The 24,548-nt window shown below is 38.1% G+C and overlaps 1 protein-coding gene across 1 annotated transcript in view; it reads left to right on the top strand.

Moving 5' to 3' along the window:
* ABCA13 (ATP binding cassette subfamily A member 13) overlaps positions 1-24,548 on the top strand; it is a 202,159-nt gene that overhangs the window by 87,563 nt on the left and 90,048 nt on the right. Inside the window, exons 34-41 of the mRNA XM_085305455.1 lie at positions 1,631-1,765; positions 3,041-3,166; positions 7,087-7,273; positions 8,102-8,320; positions 10,513-10,709; positions 11,496-11,653; positions 12,041-12,271; positions 19,298-19,388. Of these exons, the coding sequence (XP_085161581.1) occupies positions 1,631-1,765; positions 3,041-3,166; positions 7,087-7,273; positions 8,102-8,320; positions 10,513-10,709; positions 11,496-11,653; positions 12,041-12,271; positions 19,298-19,388 (1,344 nt within the window). The remainder of the gene's footprint in view (positions 1-1,630; positions 1,766-3,040; positions 3,167-7,086; positions 7,274-8,101; positions 8,321-10,512; positions 10,710-11,495; positions 11,654-12,040; positions 12,272-19,297; positions 19,389-24,548) is intronic.

Below are 24,548 nucleotides of genomic sequence, written 5' to 3'. Positions count from 1 at the left end.
TGTCTGAATATTATTTCCCTATTTGAACATATTATTTCTCATTGTCCAGTGGGGGAAGCTGTGGGCATAGCACCTGTAGAAGTTTCTCAGAAATTGTCATTGATGTTGCTGGCCACTCTGATGCTTGTTAGATGGTGAGGCTATCAATGCAGGGTTTTGTATTAGATTTGTGTAGGCTCACATACACTAATGCTATGCACAGTATTATGTGAAAAAGTATATGAAATCAAGGAGTACATGTTAATCGCTGTCAAGATAATGCTAAAATGAATATTTAACTGTTATGCTTTATAAGGTTAAAAAAAAGGCCTTACTTTGTAAAGAATCTGGTAACTTTTTCCTACATGACCCTTTTTGTACTCAGCCGGAGTTGCAAAATGCCTGTCTGCAAGCCTAGAGACAGCTGGTGAAATCCCCACCAAGAGCTACTGAGCAAGTGCAAAAGTGCACAAGAAATCTGTATTGTATTTAAGTGTTAGGAAAAAATCTTTAGAAGCAGTAAGTGTTGTAGGAAGTCACTACATGGTTTAACCCAGTGATCCCTACTATCCCCAAGGTAAGAAGCTGCTCCTATTAATGTTGAAGAGAAGTAGTAAGTGAATGTATGGGCCCTTGATAAATGGCAAAGGTCATATATTTGCATATCTAAATATATGAAGGTATGGAATCCCTTTTTTTTTTTTTTTAAATACTATTAGGGCAAGATTGGTTTTAATGACAATGGATGTTTCAAACCACTAGGCACTAGAAAAATATTTTAATGGTACAAAAGCTGATAAAAGTGGGGAAAAAAAGTTGTAGACTTAAAAGTTTGACTTAAAAATTTTCCACAGACATTTCCATCAAGATGACTAATCTTTGCTGAGGGAGGGAGAGAAGAAAAGGTGRGGGGCTAACAAAAAAGCTTCATGAAAAACTACTTTTCTCAACATATGTAGAAAAAGACTTGTGGAAAAAATACCATGACCTGCTGTACTGCAAAGTAGCATTTTGCCTCTTATTATAAAAATAAGCAATGCTTATATAAATCTATGATTCAATTCCTTTTACTTTTCAGAAATACTGTCGCTCTCTGTAGTGCTMGTATTTTGTTTCTTCCTTTCATGTCTTCTGTAATGGAATGCTTCTATCAAGTGATTATTCAGATAATTAGTGTTTGTAGTTCCAGGTAACCTTGGAACAAAGTCTTAAGTCACAAAAGCCTACTCCTTAGTTACAATTTTCAGATTTAACAGTAATAAATGACTTGCAACTTTGTATAACCCATTTCTTTTGAGTATCAGCAGTGCSTCGTAAGGCCTGGTTTATTAAACAGTTTGATGGAGCATTTTGAGAGTCGTAACTTTTTTATTTTGCCAAATTAAGGACCAGCTAAAACTTCATAAACAGCCCTTCCTGTAACAAGTTCTTTGCAATTTTCTCAGCAGCCGTGTTACCTGCTGCTCTAAAGAGAGGCTTGGAAAGGCATGGCGATTCATTTCTATTCAGCTAGGCTTACTGTTATTAACTTCAGTCTTTTTTCTGTCAATGCTTAAATACCCTTGATGTGTATGTTGATGTGTTTGTGATATTTAATGCTGTACTGATTTAGCTTTGACCTTTTAAAAATCATTATTATTACTACGACTAGGAATTCAGTGGAATAATATGTACCAGCCAGTAGTACGAGGAGGATACGTGACCTTTGGATGGATGTGCTGGATTATATTCTTTGACTCCATTTTATATTCTGTGGCTGGCTGGTACTTCAGCAATATTATGCCTGGTAAGAACAGAATGCTGTTTTAATTCTGAGCCTCTTATGTTTTGGAAGCATCCACAGATATAGCCATTGAATGAAATAGTTGGTTTTCCTTATTCTACAGAATAAAAACAAAAACATTTTATCTGTGTTGAAGCTTTGACTTGCAAAATTGCCTGATTGCCATTAAAGACTTTGTAAGAAAGTCTTTCTGTATAAACAGATATCAAATAGTGCTAACAAATGGACTAGAATTTGTAGCAAGGCTTGGAGTTCATTGGTTTGTTTATAAAGATGGCAAATATTGGAAGGAATAATTTGGGATTTTGTTGAGAGTCCACAATAACAGAGCTCAGCTTAGTAGCAAAACTTCCTGTGAAAGTGGAGGAATCTTCCAGGTCGTTACTTGGCTTCAAACAGCAATATACTTTCAGATCACTAAGAAAAACTGAACAGCCTGCTTGCTATATCTCATTCCCAGTCACTCTAGAGTGCAGTTTGTAATGAAAAGTAATTAATTTTTTCAAGCGTGTTTTCAGAATGTGGTGGGATATCTTATTCAATACCTAAGTTTTATGAATGTCATTGAGTTGGACATTTGGAATCATATCCTAATGCCTAAATAGCTGTTTGAAATTTACCTTTCCTCAGATTTGCATAAGTCATCTTTTCTTTCGGCTGCTCTGTGTTTATTTAGAAAATATAAAAATGAAAAAATTAATTTTGCTTTGAAAGATAGGAGTGTGAGGAATATGCAGCTGAATTTGACAGAATTTAACTTAAATTGGCACCTGGCATTATCTGTAAATGAACAGCAACTCCAGTGCACAAAATGTGCTGTTTAATTGGTAAGTGAAGCACTGCAGGATCAGAGAATTTCTAAGTTTAGGTTGTATATTGGAGCCTACTATTGCGCTTTGCTTATGTACTACAGTGAATGTTTCTTATGCTGAGTGGTTGAAATTGTACACATAGTGATGGAAGAGGAACCTTTAGTGATCAGTGCAACATTTATAATAAAAAAAAAAGCTATTTGCCTTGAYAGGCCATTTGATACATTTTCTTTTTTCTTTTTAGTATATAATATCTTATTAGGCTGTGACTATATTGCTAATTTCTTGGTTCTGTTGCACTTTGAAGCTGATTTGAGGGCAGGATAAATCATGATACCTCTGAGGCTTTGTTATTTTATGATAGGACTCAGTGTTGCAGGTAAATGATTTTTGTTCCAATTTATTAAAGTTTGAACTCAGTAACTGAGTAACTTTTTTAACTGTTACTATTGTTCCTAACATTTAGGAAAATTTGGAATAAGGAACCAATGGTACTTTCCTTTTACTGCTTCCTACTGGAAGAACCTGTGTGGAAAGAAACATTATCTGAATTCTGATATGTTTTTCTTCAATGAAAACTTCCAAGAAAAAGGTTTGTGGTAGTAATAATTTTAATAAATGCTTTTTTTCTGAATGATGTGCTGATTTTGATCAATATTCTATTATCATTGCTTGCTCCTAAATTATATATTTTTTAGATCTTGTCCTTTTGTTTGCTCCAGGATATAATACATACTGGGTGTATTATATGCTATTAATTGAGCTCTCGCTTGTAATGCTTGAATGATTCAGTTAAAGCTGTTGTATAGAAATAGTTTAGAAAACTAAAAAAAAAAAAAAATCAGATAAATATTTCTTGTGTCCGTCCTGTTCCTGTGCTGCCTCTTTACTTTTTTTTAGGATCTGCTGATCTTCCTCCTATTCTGCTGTTTTTGATCTGCTGCTTGTTTCTGTAGAGAACTTAGGTTTGTTCTCCTCTCTCCCTGCAAATTCTAAGATTTCCTCTTCTTTAGATTTCCTGTAATCACTATACTTTTCCTGCTCTATTTAAAAAGTTACGCTTCCTCTTACTATTATTTTTTCTGTCTGTAGACACTTTCACTGCCCTTCCATTTCTGTACCTGATTGCTTAAAAATAAACTAGTTTACCACCACCACCACCTCAGGCCCCTTGAAAGACTTTTCACATTCCTTTAAGTTTTGTGGAAGGAAGAGTAAGTCACTCATATTCACTCTTGGGCCTTGGAAAACTTTATTTTTTTATTTTTTATATTTTTGGCAATGACAGTAACTGACAAATGATCCAGTTGTCTGTAGCATAGATGAGGAAGCTGAATGACTCAGCAGCCTTTTATATTGGTACCTCTTAGAGTAGGGTAACTTTCAAAAGCATTGTGGTTCATTTAAACACTTGTGAAAAACTAGTAGTATGAATTTTGTCTGAATTTCTGCAAGTTGGGACAGTTCCATTTTATTGGATGACTGTCTTTGATCCTTACTGACAATGAAGACATCACAGAGTCGGTACGGTTGGAAGGGACCTCTGGAGATAATCTAGTCCAACTCCTCCCTGYTGCTCAAGCAGGGTCACCTAGAGCATGCTAGACAGGGTTGCATCCAGGCGGGGCTTGAAGAKCTCCAGAGAAGGAGACTCCACAACCTCTCTGGGCAACCTGGTCCAGTGCTCYGTCACTCTCACAGGGAACAAATTCCCCCTCACGGTCAGGCRGAACTTCCTGTGCTTCARTTTCTGCCCMTTGCCTCTTGTCCTGTCACATGGGACAACTGAARAGAGYTTGTCCCCRTCCCCTTGACACCCTCCCTTCAGGTACTTGTACACATTGATAAGATCCCCCCTCAGTCTTGTCTTCCCCAGGCTGAAGAGGCCCAGCTCTCRCAGCTGTTCCTCCTAGGGCAGGTGCTCCAGCCCTTTGATCATCTTTGTAGCCCTACACTGGAYTCTCTCCAGCAGCTCCATGTCTCTTGTACTGGGGATCCCAGAACTGGACGCAGTACTCGAGGTGAGGCCTCCCCAGGGCTGAAGAGAGAAGAATCACCTCCCTCAACCTACTGGCAACACTCTTCCTAATGCACCCCAGGATACCGTTGGCCTTCTTGGCCACAAGGGCACATTGCTGGCTCATGGTCAACCTGTCATCCACTAGCACTCCCGGGTCCTTCTCTGCACAGCTGCTCTCCAGCAGGTCAGCMCCCATCTTGTACTGGTGTACAGAGTTACTCCTCCCTAGGTGCAGGACCCTGCACTTGCTCTTGTTGAACCTCATGAGGTTCCTCTCTGCCCAGCTCTCCAGCCTGTCCAGGTCTCTCTGAATGGCAGCACAGCCCTCAGGTGTATCAGCCACTCCTCCCAGCTTGGTGTCATCTGCAAACTTGCTGAGGARGCACTCTGTCCCCTCATCCAGGTCATTGATGAAGAAGTTGAACAAGATGGGAGCCAGGACTGAGCCCTGGAGGATGCCGCAGGCCTCCAACTGGACTCCATGTCACTGATGACAACCCTCTGAGCTTTGCCTTTCAGCCAGTTCTCAATCCACCTCACTGTCCACTCGTCTAACCTGCACTTCCTGGGCTTGCCTTATGGGAGACAGTGTCAAAAGCCTTGCCGAAGTCAAGGTAGACAATGTCCACTGCTCTCCCCTCATCTACCCAGCCAGTCATTCCATCACAGAAAGCTATCAGATTGGTTAAGCATGATTTCCCCTTGGTGTAATCCATGCTGACTTCACTGTGGATTCATGGACCCTCTGTGGAAAGAGAAGAGGAGGGAGCAAAAAATATCAAATGTCCTCTGACTGAGGAGTTACCTATGTGGGCTTTTGGCTTAAGCCATCCAAGTGATTGTGTCCAACTTTGTGGATCTTATCAGTCAAAGTTCTCTKCTTAACACTTTTATAAATATTTCATGCTTGACAGCAAATGTCTGTGTGTAAACTCTAACCTTGCTGTGTGTGCAAAGTAGCCTACTCTTTCATGAGAATTGAGCTTTATTGCACTGTTAATGGGATAAATGTAGTTATGGGTAAGTAACTTGGAACAGCTGGGGCAAAGTAACCTGCTTCTGTGTGAGACCTCCACTTGCGATTCCTTCATTTTTGCCAAGGAGTCTGAGTCACGGCCTGTTCAATGAGATTGGAAAGCACTTAGGGAATCAGAGGTGTATTAGGAAAGGTCTAGGGTGTGGGTCCTACAAACTGTAAGTATGATCAATAGAGTAGGGATGGCAGGACGCCTGGGCTGGGTGCCCATTTGGAATAGACCTTTGGGGAGATGTCTCAGAGCGATTATTTTGGTGACCACAGTTAATTCAGAGCTCCTCCTCTGAATCTTGCTGGAGACTCTACATTGTCTCAGACTGGTTCTGGACTTAATTTGTCTGTTAAGTTTCAGGCTGTGCAGGCAGAAAGGGCAAGAATATTGTTCGTGGTTTTATGTGCCTGACCAAAATATAAAGAAGCTAAATGAAAGAGAGACTCGTGGACAGAAGGACCTCTCAGAAATGCCCCAGTATCTTGTAATCTCTTGCTGGAATGTAACCTCAAGTTTCTGGCAACAGCTTTTTCTAGTTTAAAAATGACTATGGAAGGAGCAAACATCTCCCTAATTCACAATCTCACCAAACCACTCCTTGAAATGATAATCTCTTTTTGTGTATATATACACTCTCTTCTTCTCACAGTCCTCATCCACAGTAATCTCAGYTTATTTGAAATAACATTTCAGTTTTGCTCGCTTAAAACAAAACCAAAAAAAATGCTCACTGCCAGAGTTKTCAGTTGTAGTGAGTAAAATGACTGACGCTTGTCTGTGGCCATGCTGGGAAAGTAGAGATAGTTATGCCAACCTTTCCTCATGACATATGAAAGAATCCAACTTTACGAGCATCATGCAGTTATCTCAGTTTACTGAGTTCCTTGYGTCACAGTTAGCAGAAAAATACTGGGTACCCACTTGTATAGAAGACCTTGGATTATGTTTAAACCAGGCTGCTGATCTGTGTCATTTCACAAAGAGGTCTACTTTGCTTTATTGACTGAAGGAATTAAGACCGTCTCTGTCAGATGCCTGAAACTGGATGGCATACATCGAGTAGTTCTACACTATTTGCATTTTCTCATGTTTATGAACTTAAAACAATATTTTAATTGAAGTGATTATTAGCTGCTTTTTTTCCTGCAGAAATAAAACATAWCACATCTATTTTAGAACTGTGTGGAGATGTGCATGTGCACAGACACACTTGGCCTTACTGTTTTAGGAAGCTTTTTAAAACCACAGTGGAACTTCTTAATTTATGTATATAAACTACTAGACTGAATTCTTAGCTGATATTAACTGGCACAATATCTCAAATTTCAGTGGATCTTATGTCATTCTGAGCATCTGGTCCAAATTTGGTAGATGGCACCAAGGGTTGGATTAACCTGTTATTCTCTTTTATGTAATCATTTTGAGTTCTGAGACTTTCGTGGTCTGCGGTTCTTCACCATACAGACCCAGGACCTCCAGATGGGAAAGGTGCTAGCACTGAAGGAACCACCATCGGTGTTGTGCTGCTGTCACTCACTAAGGAGCATGTGGATGGCCAGCAGGCGGCTGTGAAAGATCTCAGCCTCACTTTCCATCAAGGTCAAATAACAGCACTCTTGGGGCCTAATGGAGCTGGAAAGACAACAGTTATGTATGTGTGCTTTTTAATGGTATTGCAGTTGTCCTGGTGTTTCCTATGCTTTCACTGCTTTAAAATATTCGTTAACTCTTTCCTCGGTCTTTTTCTCAAATGTCCCCCTTCCATTTTTAAAATCCCCAAAGTACATGAAAAGTGAATATACATCTATGACAAAAGCTCTGTACAGACTAGAGACCTGGACCCTCTCCACCATAGCGTGATGCAGTAGTTCACAGAAGCAGTTGAAGTAGCAGCTGGGGAGGTCTGATTGTGGGAATGAATGCGTCATTCTGTGTTCTCTTCTAGCATTCTATGTGCACTCCTATCATGCAGAGAGTATAGGATCTTAAGAATTTTCATGCTTTGTTCCTAGATGTTATAAGGGGCTTCTTGACAGTTGACTAGAAAGAGAAGTAACAAAATGATTTTTTTTTATGTCTTAATTAAGAAGTTAATGTATTTCTACTTTATATTAATTTTGATCAACTTAATCAAATTAGTGATGCAGCATAGGGCTTCCACTAGGAAATGCTGTTCGTCTAAAGCATGTGCTTTAATAAGGAAATGCTGGATAGTTAAATTTCCCTAGGAAAGCAAGTTTCCTTCCGGAGATAACAAGTTGAGGAACTGTTGATATCTTGGTTAAATGAAGGGGGGGACAAAGCCCCAAATACTCTTATTTCCCTATAATTATGCTCATTTGAATAAATGTTGCTTTAATGATGGTACRAAAAAATACGAATACAAATCAATTGAGGAGATGCCTCAGATCYGAATATTAACTATATAATAAGGCCTGTGTAAGAGGTTGCTGAAAACAAATTTCTTTTCTTACATTAGTTCACTGCTGACTGGCCTGTATCCACCCAGCTCTGGTACCATTATCATCAATGGAAAGGACATACGTACTGATCTGGCTGCCATCAGGACAGAGCTGGGTGTTTGCCCCCAGTACGATGTGCTGTTTGACACGYTAACTGTGCGAGAACATCTACTGCTGTATGGATCAGTGAAGGCACCCATGTGGACAGCAAAACAGTTGAATCAAGAAGTCAGTGGGTAAGTGTTTTTCTTTCATTTCTTGAAACCTGTCCAGTAAATCAGYAGTGTGTCTACTGGAAACCACTCCGACAAGAAACTGCTGAAGTAAAATTGCAAGTAGTAGTGAGTGCAAACTATTGTATTTTCACAATTTTTTATCACACTTCATGTTCTGAAATTCTACCCTAAAAATAGATTTTCTAGTTTTTAACATTTACTTGAATATAATTATGGTGGAACTATCAACATTTAAAAACCTGGTATGCATAATGGTCAAACAGTCATGTTTTGGCTGGCCAGTAGTGACTCCTGTCTCATGCTCTCCCTGCTTCCTTGTTCGARTTATCTGCAGTTGCTGTAGAGACAATTTAGACTGTAAATTGCTGCATTTTTCACTCTGAGCTTTCAGATAAGCTGACACCGATTTTACTTTTGTTTATTATCTCATATTCCTTCATCTGCAGTAGAGAGAAGAGAGCAGGAAGGACAGCTTAAGGCAGTGATTGTTACAGTTGTTTTTAAATGGACCATCATCTCTTTCTCTTCTCCTTCCTCAAATTCTAACTTTAATTGTGTTTAACAGGTGAAGGGATTTAAAAACAATCCAACAAGGAGAAACAAGACAAAGCTCTAACGTGACCTTAGATGATTTGCGTCTTGTCAGCTTAAGGCTTTGCTAGTGTTTTTGCACTGTGATTTCTTTGCTGTARGACAAGATGCATCTTTGCATTGTATTTATTGAAATACTATTGAACTCCTACAAGGTAAAATCTTCACAAATAGCAGACTGCATTTGTTGAAATKTAAAATATACCTCTAATAATAGATCTCTCTCTTCTAATAATGTCTCAATCAGAATAGTTCTGTTTTTACCTTGAGATTCATGCTAAACCRGATGGCTGGACTCTTCCACATTTGAATTCAATGCCAAGCTGATGGGACTTCTCTTTAAGTGTASAACCGGGCAAATGCAGACACATTTGTGGCAGAGTGGCTTTTGCTTTTATCGCCTATCATAAAAATCTCAGTTATTTTAAAATTTTGATCTGAAAAATCTCTTGTGTGGAACACTGCAAAACTCTTTTGAAACAGGAAGATCTCTAGAACAACAAAGAAATACCAAACATAGCATGTTTGGTTAAAATTTATGCAAAATAATATCCTGCCTTTTGTTATTGTTTATAAACTGGTCAGTTGTGTGATTTCCTCAACAGTATGTCATATTAATGCCACATAAGCGAACTCAGCACTCCGAAGGTATGTAAAATAACTRTAGAACTTTACTTTCTTAAAAATGAAAAATTCCCTCAGAGTGAATGGCACAGTCTACAGACTGCTTATTACTCAAATGRATCAGGAGATAATCTTAGACTGTTGAGCCTTTTACCTCTTGCTTGCCAGGTTGATATTGACAGTTTCATTCAATGAAYAGATATTCAGCGTGATGCAGAATAGTGTGTGATCTTGCAGTGCGGTCTTTATTGAGCATGTGTCTGCACCCTGCTTAGATGTGAGATCCTCTGATGGCACAGGCTGGCAGGCAATGTGTGCAACTTCTCTTCTAACACATGAACCCCCAGGCACTTTGACTGTCACTGCTGGAAACTTGTTCTTCTGCTTAGATATTGTTGCTTCTGTTGGCTGTAACATTCTAGACTCTCAATATCACATTTTTACAAGCATTAAAGTAGGTAGAGTTACCTCGCCTAGGGAATCACTTATCTGCTTTGCAGGAATATGGTTTAAAATTCCTTTAAAAATATTTTATGCATATATTTCAAATGATGACACATTTCCAACAAATGCAGGGATTTTTAAGTTTGTGTAGCTGTAAAAACTGAAGCACTGTTTGAGTTGTGAAACTAACCTCCTTCCCTGTGTTTTAAGAGATTGTAATCCAGAGTTTTCTGAAATTAATGGACAAATTAGTGTTTATTTTATTGGACTTAATTTCAAAATTATTCTCTGATTTTATCTTGCACAGTAGCTATCTAAAATTTATATTTCAGATGGCAATGAGTGTTTACACTTTTTGTAGGTGAAAATTAGCAATCTTTTATTCTCTGTTAGCTTTTGTCACCAAATATAATCCTTCGAAGTTGTCGTCTTCACTTTCCTTTAACGGTGCTTTTTCAGGAATTCTGCTCTGTATGAAGATAATGTGACTGGAAAATTTTTATCAAAAGTGGCCATGTTTATTCCTATTCCAGAGCTCTGGAAGATGTGAATTTATCCCAACATCAGTACAAACTTGTTGGAGCCCTTTCTGGAGGGATGAAAAGGAGGCTGTCAATTGCCATCTCCTTTATTGGAAACTCCAAGACAGTTATTCTCGATGAGCCCACCRGTGGAGTTGATCCATGCTCTCGCCGTAGCATCTGGGATGTTCTTGTGAAGTACAAAGCTGGTACAAAGCATATACAAATAATTTTTTTTCCTTTTCTGGAATTTTTTTTCAATAAATGTAAACAGGAGGGTCAGAGTATTAGTGTTGCAATTCAGTAGTTAAATAYGTTAATTTCAGAGACATTTAATCAGCCCAGGAAATTTGAAAGTGGCCAAGTGAGATTAAAAGAATTACCTTCTATCTCACAGAAAGAAGCYTGCTCTAACTGAAGATTCAGCCTAGTTTTGAGTGCTGTCCTGAAATTTCTCTCTTCTTACTTTTTTCCTTTTCCTCTTTTTACTTTTGTTTACTTTTCAAAATTCTTTTCTTGTTTTCATTTCCTGTTTTGCACATAACTCTATGTAGATACATATTTTTTCTAATGAAGATAGACTTATCAATCAAGCTGTCACAGTAATTTTTTTAAAGTGCTGTGAGCTTGAAATGGAAAGCAAACTCTTAAGCTAGTGTATGCTCAATCAGCTGTAATAAACCTTAGTGAATGATTCAATGAAACAGACACTGCTGCTGTTTGATTTTCAGTGATCTCCTTAAGCTCATAAAACAGCTTGAAGTTGTAATGGCTTAATACTGTCTGCTTTGTATAATTCAGGTCTAAGTTCACTTTGACTTATATCTAGCAAAGGGAGTACCTAATAGGTGGTGAATATGAGTACAGGTTTTGCCTGTGTCTTGCAGTTATGTTTTGGAGGAACCAAAAAACGTTCAGTCCGGTCTTTCTTGAAAGCAATATATGTTTCTCTGGAGACCAGGTTGTACAGACATGTACTGATCTTTCTGATACAGGTTGCACACTGATCTTTAGCACTCACCATCTTGATGAGGCAGAGGTGCTCAGTGATCGCATTGCCATCCTGCAGCATGGCCAGCTGAGGTGCTGTGGTTCTCCCACTTATCTGAGAGAAACATATGGCCAGGGACACAGTCTAACACTCATAAAAAAGGTATACTAAATGTGTTATGTACAGAACTTACAGTGCCAGCTAAGTAATGGCCAAGTATATTCTGCGKGAGTCTCTTTGACTGTTCCAGGAACTAATATGCAATATAGATTGCAGAGCCAGAAAAACATGTTCTTTTAGCAGCTTTCTTGATTTGCTTGTTTGTTTTTTAACATGGAAAAGAATTCAGTAACATATCTGAATATGTTGAGTTTCAATATTTAGCTGGAAGGTACCTAGTCTCATTGTTGTTCATTCCTGGGAAGTAGTCCCTGTGTCCCAGGTTAGATGCAGTTTCATCAGTGAAAATTTTCCAGTATCACTTCTATCAGGTCCTATMCTTCTGCTAACATTAGTGCTTTTTGTGTGCTTACTTTCCCTCTCTTATAGCCTTCTGTGTTTGAAATTCAAGATCCTAAGCATGTTGTTCAGGTCACATCTTTGGTACAGACCCATATTCCAGAAGCCTTCCTGAAAGAGAACAATGGGACTGAACTGACCTATGTGATCCCAGAAAGAGTAGATAAGACCTCCTTTAAAGGTCTTTTTCAGGCTTTAGATGAAAACCTTCATCATCTACATGTGACTGGCTATGGCATTTCTGACACCACCTTGGAAGAGGTACTTTTAATTTTTTTATGTGATGGCATTTTATTGGTTAGAGAGTTCTGTATTTGTTTCTAACTAATCTTGATTGTCTTTCATATTTCACAACAGTTTATTATGAGAATGATAAAAATCTCACACAAAATGTACACTTTAAATTTTCTTTGTACTATTAATTTCTATGGCCACTGTACTGCAATATCTTATTCCAAGAATCTGGAATCTGTGAACCATAAAGCACTGTGTTTTAAGAACTTTSTTAAATGTTTGTTCCTGTCTTCCTAAGGAAAATTTAATGTATTATTGACCAGAACTGCTACTGTTGTCCTAAATCTGTAATGTCAAAACGAGCTTTGAACTCGCAAGGAATTCTTAATGTTAGAGGTTCAATTCAGATAGCTCTTAGTGATGTTATATAACCTCTGGGAAAAGAAATACGAATAGAACCCTAGTGATGTAAATGAACTTAAAATGACAATCATTCATCATACTCATCCAATAAATACATCACCAAGTAGAGCTGCTGTGTCATGAAGTGATCTACTTACATCTTTAGGACTATATTGATTTGCTACAGAAGTCTTTAGAACCCTGTACTAACACAAAGGATCTGTTTTTATAGATTTGCTTTTAGATTGCAGTCCAAAAGAATGATCTACCAGCCCATATATGACTTCCTTTGAAGTCAATATCTATGTAACTGAATTATTAAAAAACAAAACAAAACCCCACACAMCACAACAACAAAAGCCCACAACTCCCATCCCACACTTTGGTGCTTCTTTTATATATGGCCACAATATATAAACAAGGGGCAAGCACTTACTGTGGTAATGGGAACAAAAAAAAAGATGAAATTATCTGCATAAGTTTATTACATTTCATGCACTATTGTCAAGTGACTTATCTCCCTGCTATACAGTTCTATGAGGCAAGTCAAAAGTGTATTGAAAAAAATCTGTTATTTTCATATAGATTGGTTAACATGCTATAAGAAAGAGTAGTAGTCACTGCTAAACTTTATAGATTTTAAAGTAATATATATGTTGAGAGCCTTTTTTGATTATATCCCTATAGGATACTGTGCGATGTTCCAGAATTGGCATCTGTAAAGTAAATATGAAGTCAAAAAAAGGTGGAAGCTCCTCAGTGTGCTGCATCTGTCATTCAGTTGAGGATATTTGTTCTTTCCAAAAACTTTAAAGATAGTATTAGATATTGATATGCTATTTTTCATCTTGAAGACTTAATGCATTAATTTGGGATGATTTCTGTCATCTCTGCATCTTGTGATTAGTCCTTACAAAATCCATTCTCCATTTTCTTATCAAAAGCCTCTTTGTGCTAGCAACTAAATGGATAGCACATAATAGTGCTATTTAGTCTATTCAAACAATTCAACCTGGAAACAAAGAACTCTGACTTTAAAGGAAAAAATGTGTTATTTTTATTTTTTGTCCTTTCTCGCCTTTCTCTTTTACAGTCTCTGTTTTTTATTCTTTTTTATTCCTTTTTTTTTTCTGGGGGACATCTGCACTCTCTGAAATCTTATTCTTCAAGTGAAACTCAGCTACCATTCATACCTCAAAGGAATTTTGAAGATCTAACAAAATAGGTTCATGACACTTCAGATTTCATTAATGTTATATTTGCTTCAGTTTAGATTTTAAATATTTTTTTCAGCTGTTTTGTGTGTATTTCATAATGCTTGTAATCCAAAGAGTATTAACGGAAGCAAGAGGATGATGGGAAAGGATGGATAATTAAAATAAGGGCATACTGAGAGCTCTCTGGAGTATGATGTTTAACTTTTTTTTTTTTTAAGGGTTTCAAAACTTATTTTTCTTATTTTTCATTGTGGAGAGAACAAAACCACTGAAACATCTTTATGTGTTTAAGTGTTATGTGTTTTTCTTGAAGTTCTCTTCCATGAAATGGTGAGAGTGCGTGCCTCAGAACTTTCTGGGAAAAGCYGTATGTCATCTTGGAGTATGTTGGCCTTGAAACATCATGTATTTTTCAAATTAGATTCATTTTTCGTTAAGAGTGCTCTAACAGCACGCTAATAGTGGCATAATCGTAATAACACAGTGCTGCCATCTGGTCAGATGCTTATTCCTAGAGGCAAGTGCCCCTCCTGTACCCGCTTACAATCTGGAGGTGTGAAAGAAGCAGCTACAGTGGAAAGGTGGCCTTTTTCAGCAGCTAGTGTGGCCATCCGCKCCCCCCATCCCCAAGAGTGGCCTGGGTTGACCTATGCTGCCTGATGTGCATCTGGCTCTCTGGGGCAAGGGTAGACATGAACCTTGCTACTGCTGTTTGAAGCACTTTCCTTGAAGGCATGGACAGTGTCTTCCGTGGGCTCTGTGACCAATGTTTGTCTTCCTTTTTGTTTGCATATCTAAGTTTAGCAGTTGAACGTTTTTCCATTTAGTAGATAGCTGTTGACCTGCTTGCAGAAGTTTGTCTGTCATAGAATCATAGGATCAGTAAGGTTGGAAAGGGACCTCTGGAGATCATCTAGTCCCTGCTCAGCAGGGTCACCTAGAGCATGTCAGACAGGGTTGCATTCAGGCGGGGCTTGAAGATCTCCAGAGAAGGAGACTCCACAACCTCTCTGGGCWACCTGKYCCAGTGCTCCGTCACTCTYACAGGGAACAAATTCCCCCTCACGGTCAGGCGGAACTTCCTGTGCTTCAATTTCTGCCCGTTGCCTCTTGTCCTGTCACACGGGACAACTGAAGAGAGTTTGTCCCCGTCCCCTTGACACCCTCCCTTCAGGTACTTGTACACATTGATAAGATCCCCCCTCAGGCTTCTCTTCCCCAGGCTGAAGAGGCCCAGCTCTCGCAGCCTTTCCTCGTAGGGCAGGTGCTCCAGCCCTCTGATCATCTTTGTAGCCCTACGCTGGACTCTCTCCAGTAGCTCCATGCCTCTCTTGTACTGAGGAGCCCAGAGCTGGACACTGTCAATCCACTCTTCTACAGTGAGTGCCTCTCCAGCTGCTTCTGTATCATGCCACTTTGTGAAATGCTTGTTGCTCCAAAAGGCTATAGCAAACATGGTCTGTCTGGAAGAAAACATAAAAGCAACATGAATAGAAAATGTAACATGAGGAAAACCGTCATATACAACAAAGTTTTTCAAGGTAAAATGCAGATTAAGACTGTAGGTTTAAAACTTAGAAACTTTCCAGGGATATTTGCTCTGATACTGCTCGGTTACCGAAGAAAATGGCAGACATACTGACTTGCAGACATAATGACTTACAGAAACRTTCCCCAAATGGAAGATGAATGTTTCTTAAGTGTAGGATTTTCAGATTTTCAGATTTGGATATTTTTTGTGGTATAAAACAATGAGTATTTAACACTGTGCTCACTGATACACTCCTGAGCCATAGTGAAAGAATTGATTAAAACATCTGGGAGAAGGTTAAGCACTATTTCTGTGTAGTTCTAGTTCCATGTGCAACTTATTTTTTGAGGGACCTTTACATGGCTTCTGAGCTATGTCAGATGCTTGTTGCCAATTAACTGACAGCAAACACGRTACACTTTCCCACCCACCCCTTCTCTAGAATACACATGGGCTTTGTGGGATAGGATGGCCCAGAAATGTTTGCAAAATGTCGGTTGGGTAGTTTTAGATTATAAAGGACTGTCTACAGATTTTACTTACCTTTTGCTTTTTCCTACTTTGACTTTCTTCACTCTTTTTCCTTTAAGGTGAAGATGTGCTTTAGGAAGWTTATTAAGGCATGACAGGGTTCCCAGGCTCTACAATGGAGAATCAGGGATGCTGTCCCACTGTATCAGTGGACTAGGCTTATTTTTTTTTATGATGCTCTCCCAAAGAAGGAGTTGGGAGGGACTCAACCAGGCAGTAGCTACCATGCACAATTAGCTTGCGGGAGTGTGTGTGTGTGTGTGTGTGCGTGCGTGCATGCATGCAGGAACTGTCCATCTCTTCGTGTTTCCCATATACAGCCATCTGAGCAAATCCTTGGTCAGGACATGGACTTGCTATCTAAGCATCTAAAGATGCTAACCTGGGAACTGCTTTGGTATGGAGGGCACGGGATGTTCTGCTGAAGGCTCAAAGACACTTTGGGTGAATTCATTCAGTCTTTTAGGTATGGGGAAAAGCACGTTGTTTCTCTGTCATGATGTCCAGTCCCARCCTTCCCAGGTCTCTTCTGTGTATTTTGGCAGGCACTCATAGTGCTAATAACATCCTCGTGCTAATACTACTCCTGTGTATGATATYCTGTGCAACACTGGATTAATTACCATTTCTTCTGTATTACAGGGTGACTAATAATTTCTGTCTTTAATATAGGATGTTTAAGAGCTGCCTGGATACTATGAGGAGGATCAGACAGTGCAACTGGCCTTCTGCCTATGTAGCTGTATCAGAATAGCTATGGCAGTGGAGCTACCTTCAGTAGGCARGGAGAGTTTTTTCTGAAGGTGTAGCTACAGTCCCTCTTGAAATGGCATAATTTGTGATCAAAGAATAAAATGTTGTCTATCTGCAGCCCTAGCAAGAATTTTGAAATGGAATGGATTATGTGCAGCCAACATTTTGTCATGCAATCTTTGTCCTAGCTGGAAAGGAGCAGTTCCTTTGTGGCTTTAGTTCATTTTCGATAGGTTTTCTTGACAGAACTGGTGCAGCAGAACTATCAGTAAGCAGGCCCAAAGCAGTCAATTAGGATGTGCTTCGGGCAGCCAGAGTCTCCCTCCAGGCTCTAATACAGAAACGTCAAGAAATACTAAATTTCTTCAGGCCTTGCAGTTGTTAATGGCCAAAAGTGTTCTCTGAAAGTTGGCAGGTAACTAGGTAATCAATAACCACTATTAAATGGCAATTATATTGACTAAGCAAAATACAGTTTATGTAACAGACAGACCTTAACAAATCAAGAAATATCTTTCCAGAATTATAAAGCACTTCAAATTGACTGAGTTTTACTGTCTATAGTAAGAGCTCTTTAGAAATAAGGGATTTCATGTTATAGCTGGTAAGAGGGTCTTGCAACTAAACCCGAACAGGTTACTTCATCAAGAGAAAGGAAAATTTGGTTTTGTTTTTGGTGTTCTTTTAGATATGCTCCTGGTAGCTGCATTTGCTGTTGATTTTTATTTGCAAGTTTTTTTTAATCTGGAGTTCCTGTTTGAACTGTAGTTGAGGTTAAAATGAAATTTGATTATTTTAAAGGTAATATCAAGTTCAGGCACTTCTCAAACTGGATTTTACTGTAAAGCAAGTGAATGAGGTGGCTGATTTTACTACTACAGGGAGCTTTTATCCCAGTTGCAAACTTTTCTTTTTCTTTTCTTTCCTTTTTTTTTCTTTTTGACAATTTCAAAACCTCCTCAAAATAATCTCCTAAATGATATTCCTTTGTGATAARTTATCATGAAAATACAATGCAAAAGGTTATTGGATAGGAAATTTCTGAATTTTGTTTTTCATTTGGGATCTCAAGAAGTGAAATGAGTGTTAACTCTGAGTCACTATGGAGGCTATTCCAGGCTTTTTTACTTCTCACTCCCTCAGCCTTGAATTATCTTTCTGTGAAATTCAAAGGATTTAATGTGGATGGAATTCTGAAGCAGGATTAAGCATGGAGTAGTGGGTCACACAAATGTATCTGACAAAGTATATATACACCATTTAAGTAGATCTCTTTGTAGCRAGGTTGGTGAATTCTCAGCATCACAGAATAGGTGGGGTTGGAAGGGACCTCTGGAGATCATCTAGTCCTCATCTAATCCAACCCACAGGCTCAAACAGGATCACATGGAGCAAGTTGCCCAGGCCTTTGTCCAGTCAGATTTTGAAAATCTCCAAGTAGACTCCACAACTTCTGTAGGAAATCTGTTCCAGTGTTCACCCACTCTCACTGTGAAGAAGTGTTTTCTTGTGTTCAAGTGGAAATTCCTGTATTTTAGCTTGTGTCTGAAGTCTSTTGTGCTGGGTACCATCCTCATATTACAGATGCTCTAGTCTTTTGAYCACCTTTGTGACCCTTTGCTGGACTTGCTCCGCTATGTCTGTAATTCTCTTGTACTGGGCAGCCTGGCAGTGGATGCAGGTGTGGTCTTACCAGGGCTGACTAGAGGGGAAGGATCATCTCCCTGCTGGTAATGCTCTTTCTAATATGGCCCTGGAYACTGTTGGCTGCCTTTGCCACACAGGTGCATTCCTGAAAGAGTGCCTCATTCTGTTGAATATTTTATTATTACTGTTTGCTTCCTTCCTTGTGTGTGTCCCCCTACTTAAGAAGATTCTACCGTTAAGACTTTACTCTGTAGATTACTAAACTGTTACTTTTATTAAAAAAAATCACATAGCAATTTTAAGAAACAGGATATTTCTTTTTTCCCAATTCAGTGTAGGGGTGCTAGTAGTTTTACTACAAAGTATGTATTAAAACAAGTGCATTTATCTTAGAGCTAAATCACTCTTTCACATTCTGCATTAGAGAGCGTAGATCATTTCTGGGTGAGTATAGAGATTGTGAGGCTGCTTATCTCCTTGCATAAATCTGTGGACATTCCTCAGAGCTCTGTGGATTCTGTTCTGTAGGATTTTGTAGATTAGACTTAGTATTCTGTTAAGACCCGGTACTTCTCTTTAGTATTAATTCCAGTTGTTCCCAGAGATTTCTAGCTAGGATATCAGAAGAGACTCGAAGCTGTCAACATGCTCTTTGTAAAACATTCAGTAACTGTGTTCCAACATACACTACAGCTTAGCAGCATAAAATGTCCATCAAGGGCAGCCAGTCTTTTGCAGATAGTGGTATATGTGGGCAAACAATACTTTGTATAGGTGCATTGGCATCTGTTGGTACTTACTCCTTTCTCCTTATCCCCAGAGTTTCTCTTCTGCAGATTTTGCATAATTTTATAGTGATCCAGCAGGGTGGCTACAGCAGCCGTTGCTGATACCTTACAACCTGGTTTGTTTGGGAGAAAAAAAAATAGTTTATAAAAAACAATCTAAATTATTTTTTCTATTTCATGAAAGGTATTTCTGAAGTTACTGCAAGACTCGGAAAAGATGCCACGTGTTCCACGAGCAGCATGCATGGACCATGCAGATGGTGTTGACTCAGCCTGTAAGTAGAAAATTAAGTACCTTTTGGAAGCAGTCAAGTTTCTAAAGATCAGAAATCTAAAGATAAACATATGAAGCTCCCAAAGTTGAGGCATGCATAACCGGGTGGAGAATACTGCCTGTGTCCACCTGACAATTATTTTGTGTGTGCAAGTGGAGTGATCTGCCTTGGGGAGCAGACTTTTATATGTTCACTGTGATTCACCTCTATGTCACCTCACAGTCTTCCCATCCTTCCCCAGTGTGTGTACACACATGCTAGCACTGCATCAGTGTTAGCATACTGCCTCCTATCAGTTCCTAGCAACTAATTACCCTTTTCAACCTATACTGATAATAGCTAAATATTACTGAAATGTACCACAGGTATAATGTCTGTAAGGTATTAGAAAGGTATATACATTTCTGTTCATGTGCAAATTAAATAAATAAATAAATAAATAAAAACAAAAAAGCCCCCCACACATTTTCAAGACCTCTTGTTCCCCATCAATCACCTGTCGGCAGTAGTTGATGACTCCTTTCCAGGAGTAATTTTCCCTTACCAATTTATTTATGTTTTAAAATGAGCTCCTTTGTGCTTTCTCCTTTCCTGCCTTGCATGCTTGGGAGGAGCTCCTCATTAGCATTTATAAAGTCATTTCCCTGTTTTTCTTAAACACTCTTCATGTAAAGCATTGCATTARTAATTTCAAAAACATAAGTCTGTAGTCTGCTTAGGATGCTGCCTCTACAAGCTGACCAATATTTCCTCATTGTTCCTGGTATTCTTATGCCTCTATTGTTATCACCTTTCTTTGTTYGATGTATATGTAGATTATAGAATTCCTGAGTTAAAGTCAAACAATTTGTTTTATATGCAGTGCTTTTTGTTCTGTTTTTGCGGAACATTGTATGGCACAGTGAGGTCCTGCTCTATGAATGAGGCCTTTCATTGTTACTGAAATGGAAATAATAATTTAGAACCAAGTTTTTATTGTTTGTTATAAGAAATTCATTTGGATCTGCCACTAACATGTAATTAGTTTCAAGGAGAATTGTAGCCTGTGTGAGTCCAYTTTCACAAAGTGAAAACCCTATTGGATGACATATTAAAATGGTATTTTTGGTGGCCTATTTCAGTCCCCACTGAAGTAATGAAGACTTAAGAATCTGGCAAGCCCTCACCTCAGCAAATAAGCAAATAAAATATCCACTCTTATAAATAGTGAGAATAAGCCTTCCATTCAAAATACATTTTTTAGTATTCCTTTAGTTTATGACTAACTCAGGTATTTCTTCAAAGCTCAGATGGGATATTTGAGCCTGTTTCAAATCAAAGCAATCTGTCTTCTCCATGTTACATTTTCATTAAAGAATAAGACTTACAGTTCCTAAAGTGATGAAAACAGAGTGTAATGTACCTAGTGATTTGAYACCTCTTACCGTCCGCATTCCAAAGCAGATAGTTGAGTATTTGAGTTACATTAATAAAGAATCTAGTAGTTAGAGACTCTGTATTTTTGAGTCTGATAAATTACAGCAAGAAAACGTGATGATAATGGCATTTCTTTGGGGATGAGAGTGATGRAAATTTTTTGTTCAATGCAGATGACTGTCATTCATCATTAAGGACAGTTGTGAAGTGTAGGCATAAGGGATTTGGGAATTGGTCATGAAAGGTATCCATCATTGTCAAAGTTAACCAGAATACTCCATGGGCAATAGCTTGACCTGTATAATTTTGTCTTTGAAAGCAGATTCAAAGGCAGTCAAACTTTTCCTTGTTAAAGTAGTTAAATAAATTTCTGAAAACCCCAAGAGCAAACAGCTGTGTTACTGAGATCACAGGGTGCTGCTATTTGATTTGTAAAATAATTTGGATTAGAGAGCAGCTTTGACAAAGCATAGATCTGAGGTTCCAGTATTCTTTACTGGAACCAAGCTCTGAGGTGTCAGATTTGTGTGGGGAAAACAGAATGTTGTGTCTTAGTCTCCTAGACCAGAAGGTGTACTGGAGTGGTGTTCATGTTCTGTCTTAAATCAGAGGGAATCAAATAATTCTGAGCTTATTTTATATAACCCAGTAAAATACACAATGAGACAGTATAGCAGTTCTGACTTCAGTGAGATACTATCATATTTTACTGATGTCTCCTGCCTGTTTTTGTTCATCATTCTAAATCATCTAACTAAATACATCTATTGCAGTGTTCTATATTGAGTGTAAATGTTAGCAGGAAGTAGTAGTTCATTAATCTAATTATTGCTTTGACCATTTTAATGTTGTGAACTTTGTCTATAAATAAAAACATATTTTGTGTATTTTCTGTGTAATTTCTAGTGTTTTGCAGAAAGCTTGTTCATAATTTTTAATTTTATTCTAAGTAAAAAAATTAAAACTCACCTTTTCTTTTGACGGGGACAGCTAAGGTCGTCTTTTTAAGAATGTATGCAGACTGAATACATGCACGTACTGTAACATGAACATGCATAATTAATCTCTATATGGCTGTGGCACACAAGTGATAGTGATTGTTTTATAGATGCATGCAGCCCATGTAGAGAAAGGAGGTTAAGYTGAGCTTCTAGTGGCTGAATGACAAGATCACTGGAGCCAAGTAGCCTTGAGAAAATGGAGAAGTCAGCTCTGTAGAGGCCAATAAAAACTATTATAACCTACAGTAGGCAGTATATGTGAAAAAACAGTCAGGAGAGCTGAGAATAAGTCTGAGGAGTAAATAGGGAAGCATGGATAAATAACAAAACATTCTGAGCCTAAGTGAAAAGCAGGCAGTAGGCTAGAGAGTGGGTTTATTAAATCATAAGGGACCGATACTGCAGATTTAAGATATTAAGCTATCTTCCTGAAGAGCAAAATGAAGTAATTTTGTAGAATTCTACGTCTTAGAACATTTGGGATATACCAACCTTGGATCTAATCTCTTCCGGCAGTAGAGTGTAGTTGGATGCTGATACATGGCAAAGAACTTCAGTGAAACTAAACTGTAGAAACTTCAAAAAGGATAAAATATTTTTTGTGTTACATAATGTCTTATGGTAGTGTGTTTCAAATGTTGTAGAGACTGAGACTGTGATAATATTAAAAAGAAAAGCTAGTTATGAGTGTCTCTGCTATAAATAGCTATAGTTATAAAAGTGCTATTAAAGCTTATGCATCTTTGTGCTTCTTGGGTAAGTCACCCACTAAGATTTTTGGAGAAATATTTCCTTGGAAGCAGGTTGATTCATAACAGTAATTTTTGAGGTTGCTTAAACCTTTCTCTGATGCAGCTGGTATTAGCTCTTTAGAAAGATATTGGGCAAAACGTTACATTGCTCCTATTACAATTTGAGAAAAATATTATTTAGTGCTTGTACAGCACATCTGAAAGCTAATTTAACCTAACAGCTTGCTTGCTGAAAAATTGTAAAAAGCAATCACAATAGAAAAACGTTATCAAAGCAAAGTTTTTAGTGAGGTTTCACTGGGTTTGGAACTTTGCCTGATGCTATTAGGTATTTTCATCAGCAATATTGAAGTAAATATAAACTTACTCATGAAAAAACCTATAACTGCTGCAAGAGCTTGGCAGAATGATAATGAATGATGACTCAGAACAGTCCTAAAGTGTGATTTAGAGCACCTGAGAAGCTGAATCAATTCTAAATAAAATATGTTTTGATTCAGCCAAATACTGAGCAAATATGCAGAATGGGGAGTGATATCAGTGACTTTGAAAATTACCTACTAATCATGGTGCAAAAGCATTTTAAGACAGCATGGCTAAGGTGATTAATGTGTCACTTTATACAAAAGGACGTGAGGAGGTCATTTTAACTCCATACARTATTGGTGAGACTTATGCTACAATATTATGTACAGTTTTTGTTTCTATATTTTAAAGTATCAATTCTTTAAAAAACATTTCAGAATTTGGAAAGGGAATATAAAAGATGATGAATATTGGAGATTGGAGATGAAGTCCTTGACTGAGTCCTGATGATACCTTTATAATGTGGTTTATCAAAAAGAAAGTAACTGGAAGGTGATTTGTTCAAAGAGCTTAAGYAATTTTTATGCATAGAGAATACTGGCCATTAAGGTGTGGTTCTAAATGTTATGGGGGAAGATGTGATAACGGGATCAAAAGAAAGAATAAGAGGAACAGATAGCCAGAAGATAAAGGCAGGCATTTCTTCTAGAAGTTAATTAACAGTTGGAGTTAACCTACCCAGGGAAATATATCCTCTCCTGCTGCGTTTGGCACAAGATTAGGGGCCTTTTCAGAAAATACACTACCATCAAAGATGTTATTGATTTCTGTATATGGGTAACAGAGTGAAATTTTACAGCCATTGGGTGATCAAGTGGTCTCTTCTCTTAAAGAAGAGCTATTMATCCACTATGATAAATTCTGTGTTCCTTGTAATTAAAAAATAAGGGATGGCAGAGTGTTTGTTTTAATATATTTGAGGCTATATCACACCATCAGYTTTTGTGGAACTCTCTTTCATTTCCAAGTAAAATTCACTTGAAAGGATTCTAATAGATACTTTAATACTCCATCTTGCAAGTTCTTCCTTAATTTCTAACCAGAAAACTAGACAGTTAGTAGCAGTGGCTCTGTCTATAAGAAGTGGCTGCCTGTTGAAACACTGCTATTGACATGTTCAGAATTATTCTTAAGTGTAGAACACAGCATACATGTCAGACTTCCGATAGTTTAACTGTGTATGTGACACTTTACCACTTGCATTCAGCACAGAGCACCTGAGAAGGAAGTGGTGTCAGAAGAGCTGGTCTAGAAGTCTTGGATAAGTAATCTTTTCCTTCAGCTTCTCTGTTGTTGCTTAATTGCAGGGAATCTTGGACTGATTCTAGCGTATATTGAAAACTTAATTTCACTTCTTTTGGTTATTTAGCTATATGCTTCTCAACTTTTTTTCGGTTGTCCTTTCTAGAGTGACTGAAGCACAGAATAAGCTGGAGCTTCTTTATGTTGTTATTTATCAATATGCACAAAAAGATTTCTGATCTGGCAGATCAGATGAGTCAATTTATTTAATTGAGGTTTACACAGATTTGCTTTTTCATTAAGTGCCTAACTGTAACTTCTCCTTATGCCCTTCTGAAAGTAGYCAGGTTCTTCCACTTACCGCAGATGTTTTTCACCTGTTT

Source organism: Rhea americana, unplaced genomic scaffold, assembly GCF_003343005.1.
Source record: "Rhea americana isolate MKP2758 unplaced genomic scaffold, rheAme1 scaffold_220, whole genome shotgun sequence".
NCBI classification, from domain to species: domain Eukaryota; kingdom Metazoa; phylum Chordata; class Aves; order Rheiformes; family Rheidae; genus Rhea; species Rhea americana.
The sequence above is the reverse complement of the archived record's forward strand: the minus strand, read 5'-3'. Positions and strand labels throughout refer to the sequence as shown.